The following is a 13877-nucleotide window of genomic DNA, read 5'->3' on the forward strand; positions in this document are numbered from 1 at the left end:
CAGCAGAGGCGGCAGCAGCAGAACCAGGAACAGTGGGATCAGCAACAGGAGCACCAGGCTGCTGCTCACTCACCTGAAGTTGCACAGGCCAGAAGGGGCCAGCGCTTGGAAGTGGCTTGAGAGCACCTTGCTGCGCATTAGGAGGATATGGGGACCCGTTTCTGCACTGGCAGTCCTACTCAGAAGGACTTCCATGAAGGTCTGGTTTCTCTGTTCAATAGATGGCCATCGCTCCTCAAGAGATGTCATTCTATTATGAGCACTCACCATGTTTTCCATACCCTGGCGAGTTATCTCCTCCATGGAGGTTGCCAACCTTTCCATGGTGATGCATTCATGCGCCAATGGCTCCACAAAGGCTCTGCTCATGGTCGCTATGGACTCCTCCATTCGCTCCACACTCGCAGCGACCCTGGAGACCAAACCTGCCAAAGACTCCTGCATCTGTTCATGGAGATCCATCACCTCTTCTCTTGCGGATGGACCCAGAGGCAGAGGGTCGACATGCAGCGCAGCTGAGCTGAGCTGGCAGAGTCCTGCGCCCTCCGACGAGGACTCTCCACTGCTGTCCCTGTCTCTAGAATCTGCTGAGGCTCACTTGTGAGCTGTGAAACACCAGGTGACAACACTACTCTATGTCCCGAAGGTCCCCCCGAGGTGTGAGAGTCTGCGCTGGTGCTGGGTGCGCTTACTTCTGCTGACGCTGCGCCCTCAGAGGTTGGAGCTTCCTCTGAGGAGCCTGGCTGCACAGCCTCTTCCTCCTCCACAGTGAGGACGGGGGCTCTGGATGGTACTGTGGGGGAGTAGAGGAAGGAGTTAGAGATGTGATGCCAAGGTTACATGCACATTGGAGTTGGCAGATGTTCATAAGTCCAAATGATGTAGCTTCAGAATCATAACAGCGACTCATGCTATGTCAATGAGAGAGATGGCAAACTATTCTGTCACCAGCTTGCGGAACTGCCCCCGTCTCTCCTTCCCCAACTTCCGCGGCCACATCAGCCTCAACAATTTACAGCACTCCTTCCTCCCAGGGGGTCAGGTGGGCTACTGAGGGTGGGCCTCCTCCAGTCCTGGCTCGCTCTCTTGTTGTGAGCTCTCTTTTCCTGCAATGAGGGAGACAAGTGGAGGTTGAGTGAGAATGAAGGAGTGTAGAGATTGCATAGCATAGATACTTAGAGGGAGACAAAGATGGTGTGAGGCTGCAAGACCAAGGGCCCTCCCTGTGTGTTGTCAGCTGTGTTCAAAGCATCAGAGTGAGAGGGAGTGTGAGGGCTGCATGGTGGAATAGTTATGTGACTGTGAGCATAGAGAGAGATGAAATGGGTAAGGGTGCATGGATGTGACTGTGAAGTGGGATGTGGAGGAAGAGAGTGCTAAAGCTGAGTGCTGGTGGGGAAAGGCAATGGGGATCAGGCTGAGGATGTTGGAAACTTCATTCTTGTTTTTCCTGTACGGTGAAGGTCATGGAATCATTTCCGACACTGTATCCAGGTTCTTCTGGTGACTCCCAGCGAGTTGACATCTGCTGACACCTGCATCCATGCAGCCTTGGTCTCAGTGGGAGGCCTCTTCCTCCCTGACCTAGGGAAGAGGACCTCCCTGTGGGCCCTAACCCCATCCAATAATGCCTGCAGTGAAGCTTCGTCGAATTTGGAGGCAGCTCGGGGTCTGGCACTGGCCACAGCTGCTGCAGGCTCCTCTGCCATCCTCTATGGTTCATTTGGAAGCCTTCAAAGGAAGCAATGCTTGCTGTGGACCTTGAAAGCACCACAAATGATGACATCATACTGTGGGGCTTTCTGACTGGAAATGGACAATTAGCAAGGGTTCCCACACGCTGGAAATTAATTGGCCACTTGAGGGAAAATTGCGTGCAGCTGGCTGACCCATTTTTTTTCGGGTCGGAACCCCACATTCGGGGAACCTGACCATTTCCCGCACGATCCAGAAAATCGGGCCCGTTGAATTCCTTCAAGCAAGAGCTGAACCTGTTTCTGGCTGGCGCGGAGATCACCCCTTATAGAAGGTAGGTACTGCGGGGAATTCATGGCTAGAGTGATCTCCTGGACTAGTTTCGATCGCCTAGATGGGTCAGAGAGAAATATCCCAATTCCCCGCCCCCCCACCAAATTGGCCTGGGCTTTTTTTTTTACCTTTTTTTGCCTCTCCCAGGAGATCACATGGTTTTGGGTGAGGTAGAGTGTATATGTTGTGATACACACGGGCCCCGATTTTCGGCTTGTGTGGAAAATGGTCGGGTTTCCCCGAATGTGGGGTTTCTGACACACATAAAAAAGTGTCAGCCAGCTCCACGCAATTTTCCCTCAAGTGGCCAATTAATTCCCAGCATGTGGGAAGCCTTGCTAATTGTCTAATTCGAGTCAGAAATCCCCACAGTTTGATGTCATCATTCGTGGTGCTTTCAAGGTCCATAGCAAGCACTGCATCCTCTGAAGGCTTCCATACGAACCATACAGGATGGCAGAGGAGCCTGCAGAAGCTGTGGTCAGTGCCAGACCCCGAGCTGCCTCCAAATTCGCCGAGGCTTCACTGCAGGCATTATTGGATGGGGTTAGGGCCCATAGGGAGGTCCTCTTCCCTAGGTCAGGGAGGAAGAGGCCTCCCACTGAGACCAATGCTGCATGGATGCAGGTGTCAGCAGATGCCAACTCGCTGGGAGTCACCAGAAGAACCTTGGCATTACATCTGTAACTCCTTCCTTTACTCCCCCACAGTACCATCCAGAGCCCCCGTCCTCACTGTGGAGGAGGAAGAGGCTGTGCAGCCAGACTCCTCAGAGGAAGCTCCAAACTCTGAGGGCGCAGCGTCAGCAGAAGTAAGCGCACCCAGCACCAGCGCAGACTCTCACCTCGGGGGGACCTTCGGGACATAGAGTAGTGTTGTCACCTGGTGTTTCACAGCTCACAAGTGAGCCTCAGCAGATTCTGGAGACAGGGACAGCAGTGGAGAGTCCTCGTCGGAGGGCGCAGGACTCTGCCAGCTCAGCTCAGCTGTGATGCATGTCGACCCTCTGCCTCTGGGTCCATCCGCAAGAGAAGAGGTGATGGATCTCCATGCACAGATGCAGGAGTCTCTGGCAGGTTTTGTCTCCAGGGTCGCTGCGAGTGCGAAGCAAATGGAGGAGTCCATAGCGACCATGAGCAGAGCCTTTGTGGAGTCATTGGCGCATGAACGCATCACCATGGAAAGGTTGGCAACCTCCATGGAGGAGATAACTCGCCAGGGTACGGAAAACATGGTGAGTGCTCATAAGAGAATGACATCTCTTGAGGAGCGTTGGCCACCTGTTGAACAGAGAAACCAAATCTTCATGGAAGTCCTTCTGAGTAGGACTGCCAGTGCAGAAACGGGTCCCCATGGCCCCCTAAAGCACAGCAAGGTGCTCTCAAGCCACTTCCAAGCACTGGCCCCTTCTGGCCTGTGCAGCTTCAGGTGAGTGAGCAGCAGCCTGGTGCTCCTGTTGCTGATCCTGCTGTTCCTGGTTCTGCGGCTGCCGCCTCTGCTGCTGGAGATCCTCTAATGGCAAGAAGGGAAGGAAAAAAAGGCGTCCCATGCTTCTCGTAGATGCCTCCGCTGAGGAAGCGCTGAGTGAGGGTGGCGAGAGGGGCTTTCCAGGAGATCGCATTGGAGAAGTGTGTGAGGCTCCAACCTTCCACAGCTGTGCGTAAGCCTTGAAGAAGTAGCCCCAAACCTACAACAACAAGGTCCTTCAACATACAAGTGCTGTCCCTTTAAATCGCAGCTTCTCCGATTGACCTGCAGCTGCAAGCAAGCCAACTGTTTTCACGCCAGGTCTCCTCAGCGGGGTTCCCCGCAGGCGTGTTTCAGGTGGGGAGAGCCCCAAATTCGCAACGGCCCCGGAAAACCTACTTCAACAAGGTAATAATTGCTCATTAGTGCTCCGACGACCAGTCCCGCCAGTGGCGGCCGGGACTGAAGCGGGTCGCGGAGAAACGGCGGTCCGAAAGTCGGGCAGGGGGGTCGCAACCCGCTTTTTCGGCGATTTTCGGCCCCCGGCCGCCTGGAAAGCCGCCCGACGGCTGGCAGAAAATCGACCCCACGCTATCACAATTGTGTGGGACAGGCTTGATGAACCAGATGGTCTTTACCTGTTTGACATTATTAGTATGTTTGTATGTTCGAGATGGTGCTGGCCATTATCGGAAGGGCCATTGCTGAGGTCGTAGCCAGTGGCAGGGCTGAATCCATTGAAGATGACGGTATCCTCATGCCTAATCCTCCTTCTCACATCTCACTTCCCTCTCATCCCACAATCTCTTCTGATTTACAAGCTGCAGATGGTGTAAGCATGCACCTCTTACTTTCCCCCCCTCCCCTCACCACAACCTTCCCCTGTGCCTTTTTCCTTTCAGATACCGAAGAAGTGCAACCTGGCCTGGCGGTGGAAGAAGGCCAAGAGGAGAGTGATGATGATGACACAGCGTCACTTGATTTCACACTCGCAGCCACCAGCTCAGACACTGACACTGTGCATATAGAGGATAGCATAGAGATGGAATCTGCACGTGGTGAGACACCGGGCACAAGTGCACTGCAGCCAGGGCAGGGGGCAAGGATAGTGCAGGTGCCAGCTTACTGGAAGGCGAGGTCGCACAAGAGTTCTGCTGCAGAGGACTCAGATGAGGACTTCGATGGGCCAGGCTACAGATGAAGGTTGATGGGTACACACAACAAAATGCTTGGTGCCCTTGCTGTTGTCTGTCAGCCAGCCAGCCCAGACTGCTGCCGTCCATGATGAGGCGGTGCAGTCTGAAGCTGGGCCTTCTAGACCCAAAGCTGCTCAAGGTCATCCTCCAAAGCCATCTGCAATCTTCTCCACTGAAAGTCAGCAGCCTTCTACCAGCCATGCTGTAGCCACTGGGGTAGCACTGTGTAGGAGCACTAGGACAGGCAAAGGCACACAGAAGACAGGTACTAAGGTATTGCACAAGGGTGATTAGTTTAAGTTTGTATGCGATATGGCATGATTTCATTTATAAGTTTGGTTTGGAATGTTTATATTGTATTGGCTTTTATTTTTGCATTGTGGCCAAGAGGATGATGTGATGGTCAGTGACAGAGGGAAGGTAAGGAGTGTGGGATTGTTGCTGAATGGGGAATTGGAGTTGAAGTTACTGGTATCGACTAGAATTAGTTCCTCACGTACAGCCTGGGCAGAAAAGGGCCGTCTAGGTTGCAGCCTCCCTTCCTCTTCTCCTCGTGCTCCTGCTCCTCAGCTTCTCGCCTGATACAGGAAACTCTCGATTTACCGGCACCTAAATAACCGGAAATCTCTGTTAACCAGCAAAATTCAGGAGTAGGTTCAGGTAAGTTTTACTTCATATTAGTGGCAGTTCCTGGATCTGTGGCTGTGTCACTGGGGTTCGTGCACTTGTTGCTAAGCAACAGGGACGCTTGGTCTGTGGCCGGAGTTCCTGCACATGTTGCTAAGCAACAGGGAAGCCTGGATTTGTTGCTGTGTACAGAGCTCTCATACCTTTTAACTATACCTCTCTGTAATCTGGACTTTTTGATAAACTGATACCACACCGGTCCCATTGGTGCCGGATAATAAAGAGTTTCCTGTAGGTGGTAGCAAGGGCTGTTCCCTCATGATAGCAAGATTATGCAGCATACCACCATGAATCTTGACACCCACTCAGCCAAGTACTGCAGGGCTCCTCCAGAGTGATCCAGGCAGCGGAATTGTTGCTTCAGCATGCCAATGGTCTGCTCTATCACATTTCTTGTGACAATATGGCTCTCATTGTATGCCTGCTGTGCACGTGTACATGAGTTGCGAACCGGATTGATGAGCCAAGTCATCAGCGGATAGCCCATGTCGCCCAGTAGCCACCCTTTGGTTTGCCGTGGTTGCTGAAATACAGCTGGCACAGTGGACTGCCGCAGAATGAAGGCATCGTAACTACTGCCAGGATACCAGGCATTGACCTGCATGATGTGCTGCCTATGGTCACACATCAGATAGACATTGAGGGATTTGAATCCCTTTCAGTTCCGGTATTTGGCAGAATTGACCTGCAGCGCCCGCAAAGCAATGTGCATGCAGTCAATGGCACCCTGCACCACGGGGAAGCCTGCAAACCTTGCAGACCTTGTGCTCACTCCGCCTGTTTGTCTCTGACAAGAGGGAATGAAATGAAGTTATTTCTCTTTGCTTCAGTGACCTCCCTTATTCAACAGTGTACTGCAAACTGCGAAATGTTGCTAAGATCTCCAGCACCAGCCTAGAAGGAGCCAGACACACACAAGTTCATAGCCACGGTCACCTTCGCAGCCACTGGCAATGCGTTCCTTGCCCTCCTCTCAGATTGGAGTTGTGGCTGCAGCAGTTGCCAGATTTCAGTGATGACCTCTTTACTGAAGCGTAGACATCTCAAACATTGGTCGTCGCTGAGGTTCAGGTTGGAGAATTGCACCCTGAACACCCTGGGCAGATATGGCCTCCTGCTGAGAGCCCTTCCCCTCCATCCTTCCCTCCCACCCCCCACCCCCTCCTTCTAGCAGCTTGTCCTGCTCTGCAGGGCCTCTGCTTATTCTCCCAGTCATGCTCGATTCCAAGAGGCAGGCCTACTAGTGCATCCATGTCTGAGAGCAACTGGTTTATGCACCACCTAAGGAAATGGGTCAAATTAAAGGTGTTAGCCAAATAAGGGACAATGATTTGCAAAATGTGCTTACACCAATGTTTACTATTTTTGCTTTAAAACAGAACAATAGAATTTAGCCCTATATTGTGAATCATATGAAACTACAGCAATTATAATGGTGACAATTATTTGGTGGTTATAGAAAGACTATCATTTTATATAGTGGTTTTCACGACCACAGGACACCCAAAGTGCTTTAAAGCCAGTTAATACTTTTGAAGTGCAGTCACTGTTGTAATGTAGGAAATATGGCAGCCAATTTGCACACAGCAAGCTCCCAAAAACTGCAAAGTGATAATGACCAGATAATCTGTTTTAATGATGTTGATTAAGGGATAAATATTGGCCAGGACACTGGGGTTAACTCCCCTGCTCTTTTTCGAAATAATGCCATGGGATCTTTTACATCCACCTGAGAGAGCAGATGGGGCCTCAGTTTAACATCTCACCTGAAAGACAGCACCTCTAACAGTGCAGCACTGGAGTGTCGGCCTAGATTTTTGTGCTCAAGTCTCTGGAGTGGAACTTGAACCCACAACCTTCTGACTCAGAGGTAAGCGTGCTACCAATTGAGCCATGGCTGACAGTCAATGGAAGATAGAAACTATATATAACTGCAGTTTATTGTATAGAGTGACACTGGCTGCACTATAAATTCACCAAGCAACAGTGGGGCTGATTTCGTCATCAGTACGTCCCATTGACACCTGCTTCCTGGGCATTCCAATGAAGAAAAAGAGGCGGAGATTATGAATACAGGGTCTCCACTCCAGTAATACATGATGTGCATTTTCAGCAAGGCAGGTGGTGAAAGCTCCTGGTTGTAGCAGGTGGAAGTTTCTTTATAATATTTAAAGTATGCTGGAACCATATTCTTAGGCCTCTGTCTTCTCCCATTCTTTGTGCCATTATAAATAATGTCAATTGTAACTGAGCATACAGGGTTACCAGGCAACGAGCATGTAAATAAGTACATTTAAAGGGACAAAATGGAAATCGTTTTTGCTGTTTGGAGGCCATTTCTGGTCCGTATCATTTTTTCTTCTTATGGCGCATGGGTTTTCTTGAGCTTTTGTGCCAATTGTTTTTTCTCACTGTGCCATTACAGCCATTAATAGTTGTCCCAATGGGAATCCCCCCTGTGAGGTGCTGGGAAGAAGAGGAGGACCCCTTCCCAACAGGGTAGCAGGTGGATCATGATGTCTAAGAGGTGCTCTGTACCCATTTGCTGATAGCTGCATACAGAGGTGAACACAGCTCGCTATTGCAGACTGAGACTCCATTTAGTTGTGACAGCAGGCCTGATGCCACAGGTACTTGCAAAGGCCTGACTAACTATTATGCTGGATGGTTCTTCAGAAGCTTCCCAACTGTAGCATGTCATGCTTTATATGGTACTGCATGGAAGATGACATGAGAGTGTGATTGCCAGCCAGAGCAGCTCAATTCACCACATTCGTCAAGATGCTATCAACCATATTTGCAGGCATTGTCACATCCACCTGGCAATGACTTTGGGAAGTGTCTTCACTGGGTTTGGTGAGAAGAGCCAAATGCAGAGTTGCAGCATCAACTGTAGGCACATCTAACATGCACCCTACCCTGGCACAACAAATATCAGAACTGAAATAAAAACAGAAAATACTGGAAATACTCAGCATGTCAGACAGCATCTGTAGAGAGAGGAAGGTCGGATTAACATTTCAAGTTGATGAACTTTCATCAGTTGTCTCAAACCTGAACATGGGGTTTCATTTGCCTTTATTTCTGTCTGTCACTTTTTAATTCCCTGCTATTTCAGCCTTGGTAAAGACAGTTGATAGGTTGAGGCTTTCAGAATGTTGTAACCCTCACCCATTGTGACATTCCCCATTAGTCGTCCCCATCCGTTTACATTTTCACTTGCATACAGAGTTCCTCTGCTACCACTACAGTGCCCTATTCTTGCCCTGGTCTGCACCTGCATCTGTGAATTAAGAATGCAAATGAGCTGACCAAGTAATCCGAGTGCTATTAACACGTTATTCAGGCAGATTTAGCACCAGTTCTTAATCTTTTAGCCATGACTCACAACGGAAGTGAAAAAATCAACCTCAATATTTATATTCTGCTGGTTAATAAAGGATGTAAAATGTTGCAGGAGAATGTAATATTTAAAAATTCATTTGATTGCAGGTAATGTTACTGGTGATGCAGCATTAAGCTCAAGAGGAGCAGACATTTATATAAAGGAACAAAAATGGGCTTCAAGACCATCTAAAAGTATTGAAGAAGAAAATAACAGTCCTCCGGCAACATCTGGAGCACACAAGAACCAGAAATTATGGGAAGAAATTTCTGAAATGGCACAAGGCTCCACAAGAATAACCCATGAGCAAGAGTATTCACTCAGTTCAGAAGTAGCAGATGAAACACAGCCAGCAAAAGCACACACTTCATCATCCAAGCCTTCTCAGATAATTGAGAAGCCATCACAGCTTCATATTATTACTCCTGTAAGAGTATCCCGCAAGGAGTTGCGGCAGATTACTGCAACACAGGTGTCCATGAGGCGCTCAAGTTTCAGCAGCAGTGTGAACTCTGTCTCTACAGATTCCATTGAAATAACCAGAAAATCTCTGGACTTAAATATGTAGCACAAAATTTGCTGATTGTGAATCTTGTACTGGAACCACACAAGCTAATTCTTAGTTTGGCTAGCAAAATCCACTTTAAAATGTGGATTTACTACAATAAGTGGGATTGTTTCACGGGGAACATATTACTTATTCCAAAAATCCATATAATGGATTCTGAACAATTGCTGACTGGACTAAGTTAAATAGCTCGCTAACTTGTTACAACATGATCAAAACATTTTTTATGTAGTGTTGCTTCCAATGTTTCTGTATACCATTACATAGATACATAGAAGATAGGAGCAGGAGTAGGCCATTCGGCCCTTCGAGCCTGCTCCACCATTCAATGAGATCATGGCTGATCATCCAAATTCAGTACCCGGTCCCTGCCTTCTCCCCATATCCCTTGATCCCTTTAGCCTTAAGAAATATATCCAACTCTTTCTTGAATATACTTAATGAACTGGCCTCCGCCGCCCTCTGTGGCAGAGAATTCCACAGGTTCACCACTCTCTGGGTGAAGAAATTCCTCCTCATTTCAGTCCTTAATGGCTTACCCCTTATCCATAGACTATGACCCCTGGTTCTGGACTCCCCGGCCATCAGAAACATCCTTCCTGCATCTAGTCTGTCCAGGCCTGACAGAATTTTATAGGTTTCGATGAGATCCCCTCTCAATCTTCTAAACTCCAGTGAGTATAAGCCCAATCGACACAATCTCTCCTCATACGTCATTCCTGCCATCCCAGGTATCAGCCTGGTGAATCTTCGCTGCACTCCTTCCATGGCAAGAACGTCCTTCCTCAGGTAAGGCGACCAAAACTGCACACAATACTCAAGGTGTGGTCTCACCAAGGCCCTGTACAACTGCAGCAAGACATCCTTGTTCTTGTACTCGAACCCTCTTGCTACGAAGGCCAACATACCATTTGCCTTCTTAACCGCCTGCTGCACCTGCATGCTTACCTTCAGCGACTGGTGTACAAGAACACCCAGGTCTCTTTGCACTTCCCTTTCTCCCAATCTATTACCATTCAAATAATAATCTGCCTTCCTGTTTTTGCCACCAAAGTGGATAACCTCACATTTATCCACATTATAGTGCATTTGCCATGTTTCTGCCCAATCACCCAACCTGTCCAAATCATGCTGGAGTTTCACGACATCCTCCTCACAGCATACCCTGCCCCCCAGCTTTGTGTCGTCTGCAAATTTGGAGATATTACATCCAATTCCCTCGTCCAGATCATTAATATAGTGAACAGCTGGGGTCCTAGGACCGATCCTTGCGGTACCCCACTAGTCACTGCCTGCCACTCGGAAAACGACCCGTTTATTCCAACTCTTTGCTTTCTGTCCGCCAACCAGTTCTCTATCCAAGTCAATACCTTGCCCCCAATCCCATGTGCCTTAATTTTGCACGCTAATCTCTTATGTGGGACCTTATCAAAAGCCTTCTGAAAGTCCAAATACACCACATCCACTGGTTCTCCCTTATCTATTTTACCAGTTACATCCTCAAAAAATTCCAGTAGATTAGTCAAGCATGATTTACCTTTTGTAAATCCATGTTGACTTTGTCCGATCCAGTCACTGCTTTCCAAGTGCTCTGCAATTACATCTTTTATAATGGACTCTAGCATTTTCCCCACTACTGATGTCAAGCTTACCGGTCTATAATTCCCCGCCTTTTCTCTACCACCTTTTTTGAATAGTGGGATAACATTAGCTACCCGCCAATCCATGGGTACCGTTCCAGAGTCTATCGAGTTCTGGAAGATGACCAGCAATGCATCTATTATTTCTAGGGCCACTTCCTTAAGTACCCTGGGATGTAGATTATCAGGCCCTGGGGATTTATCGGCCTTCAGTCCCATCAATTTTCCTAACACCATTTCCCTACAAATACTGATTTCTTTCAGTTCCACCCTTTCATCAGACCCTATGTTCCCCGGCATCTCTGGGAGGTTATTTGTGTCCTCCTTTGTGAAGACAGAACCAAAAAATGTATTTATTTGGTCTGCCATTTCTTTGTTCCCCATTATAAATTCCCCCGATTCTGACTGCAAGGGACCTACGCTTGACTTCACCAATCTTTTTCTCTTCACACATCTATAAAAGCTTTTACAGTCAGTTTTTATGTTCTCTGCAAGCTTACTCTCATATTCTATTTTCCCTTTCTTAATTAATCCCTTTGTCCTCCTTTGTTGAATCCTAAACTGCTCCCAATCCTCAGGATTATTGCTTTTTCTGGCCAATTTATATGCCCTCTCCTTGGACCTTATGCTATCCCTAATTTCCCTTGTTAGCCACGGTTGGGTCACCTTTTTTTTATTTTTATGCCAAACTGGGATGAACAAAATCTGTATTTCATCCATTCGGTCTTTGAATGTTTGCCATTGCCTAGCCACCGTCAACCCTTTGAGTGCCATTCCCCAATCAATCCTACCCAACTCGCTCCTCAGACCATCATAGTTTCCTTTATGATTGCAGTATGTTAGTTACACATATATCTGAATTGAAGACTGGAATGCAGACAATAGATAAATTGATGTTACATGGGGGAAGGACTACATAAAGCACAGTGGGAATAAAACTATGACCAATACATGGTTAAAGCACTTACTGAAGTTATCCTATTCAGGAAAATAGAAACACACTTAATTTACATCATAAATAACACTCCAATGCAGCTTTTCATGTTATGAAAACAGAATCTGAACCAGAGCTCAATTAACTTTAAAAGTGCAGGACTTTTTTTGCACAACAACTTAGGTTACGCTTAAACATCTGCTCATAACTAGTGGATGGATTAATGCAAGTCACAAGTTCTGATTGACTGGTATGTGAGCCTCATTTCTCAATCTGTCTCGTGTTCTAAGAATGCAAGTACTGAAATTAATACCACAAGCAGTCTATTACTAGCTGTAATGTCATCTCCAGCAGGTTCTATCTGAGAATCAGGAAGTTTTATGTTTATTAATAATGTCAGCTTGGCTCAATTGGTAGTATATTTGCCTCTGAGTCAGAGGGGGTAATTTTTGTCTGCTTTGCTTGGGTGGTAAACTAGTGGAATGGATTGCCTGCACAAGCAATAAAGACAAAATTTACCTCCAGAAGGTTGTGGGTTCGAGCCTCACTCCAGGACTTGAGCCAATAATTAAGGCTGATACTTTAGTGCAGTACTGCTCATTATTGGTGATGTAATCTTTTGGATGAGATATTAAAATGAAACACCATCTGCTTGTTCAGGTGGATGTAAAAGATCCCATGACACCACTGGAAGAAGAGCATGAAGTTCTACTGGTGTCCTGGCCATCATTCTCCCCTCTACAAACACCAACAAAAATGATTTGACTGGCCGTTTATCTCATTTGCTTTTTGTGTAAATTTGGCTGTTGTATTTGTCTGCCAAATAGTGATTACATTTCAAAAGCAGTTCATTGACTGTGAAATGCTTTGGATTATCCTGAGAATATGAAAGGCACTATATAACTGCAATTTCTTTCTTCTGTTTATTTTACTTCAACTGGTTCTCTGTCCCCATTTCAGTGTACAACTGGACTGCATTGTAGCCATAATAAGCTATATGGAGGGAACTGGGTGGTGCATTGGGGTTAGGCACTGTCCTTTCATATTTGGGTTCAAATCCAGTCCATACAGGTGAGATGAAAGTATCCTGTGTGCTGGCTACAAGGGACCCATGTGGAATGAGTTTGGGTAAAATTATTTCAGTTCCAGTAAGCATTGGCCTACAGCATAAAACCGTCCTTAATTTGATGCTAATTGGCAGTTTTACTCAGCTGTGGCTAATGGAAAAAATGTTACACGGGTGCAGCAGGAGGTGCTGTTCTGAGGTTATGGCTGAGGCACAGTGTTGGGCCAGAGCAGAGGGAGCTTTGCTCTGCATTGGTGGTGCTATACCTGACCCTGGGAGTGCTTGATGGTGACATTGGAAAGCTCCATTTCCCAGTACTAACATTCCTCACCTTGAGCACAGAACTTAAAAGAAAAAGATGTGCAGCACTCTCAGTAATGCCTTTTAACCTTACTGTAGTTATTTGTGCTGCTTACTGAGGAATTCCTCCACATAATTCAAGTGACAAATGTAAAATTAAAAAGCAAAATCAGACTTGCAGGAAAAGAGTTCTTTGGTCAGCAAGTGACCCAATCAGATAAGGATGCTGTTATTTTCCAGATGTATTGTGAACATAATATTTTACACTGGTGTTTCAGTCCTTCTGGTGTCATGGTCTCAGTGTTATTCAGTGTTCTTCATGTTTTGTTCATTTTGTACTTTAATGAGTGTTTTAGTATTCCAGTGTAATGGTTTGTTGTGAAAGCATTTTATATGATTGCACTTGTTAATTTTATTTTAATAAAAAAAGAGATTTTTGTATTTGTATAGAAATTAAACAATGTAAGATTGTCTTCCTGAATTGAATCAATATTTTAAGGAAATGGTGTGAGTATCAAGACCCTGTTAAAACATTAACAATTATGGTTAGCTTTAACATTTTATTCCTTTTCTGCCCATCTATGAAGACATTTTTTTAAATAAAAA

At 46.8% G+C, this 13877-nt stretch overlaps 1 protein-coding gene across 1 annotated transcript in view; it reads left to right on the forward strand.

Annotated features, from left to right (window-relative positions):
• LOC147124349 (kinesin-like protein KIF27) overlaps window positions 1-13744 on the forward strand; it is a 216472-nt gene extending 202728 nt beyond the window's left edge. The window contains exon 18 of the mRNA XM_085985335.1: window positions 8871-13744. Coding sequence (XP_085841461.1) covers window positions 8871-9331 — 461 coding nt within the window. The 3' untranslated portion in view covers window positions 9332-13744. The remainder of the gene's footprint in view (window positions 1-8870) is intronic.
• The last annotated feature ends 133 nt before the right edge of the window (window positions 13745-13877 follow it).

The sequence above is a fragment of the Somniosus microcephalus genome, chromosome 1 (genome assembly GCF_052327205.1).
Source record: "Somniosus microcephalus isolate GS21.2 chromosome 1, FLI_Smic_1.0, whole genome shotgun sequence".
In the NCBI taxonomy this organism is placed as follows: domain Eukaryota; kingdom Metazoa; phylum Chordata; class Chondrichthyes; order Squaliformes; family Somniosidae; genus Somniosus; species Somniosus microcephalus.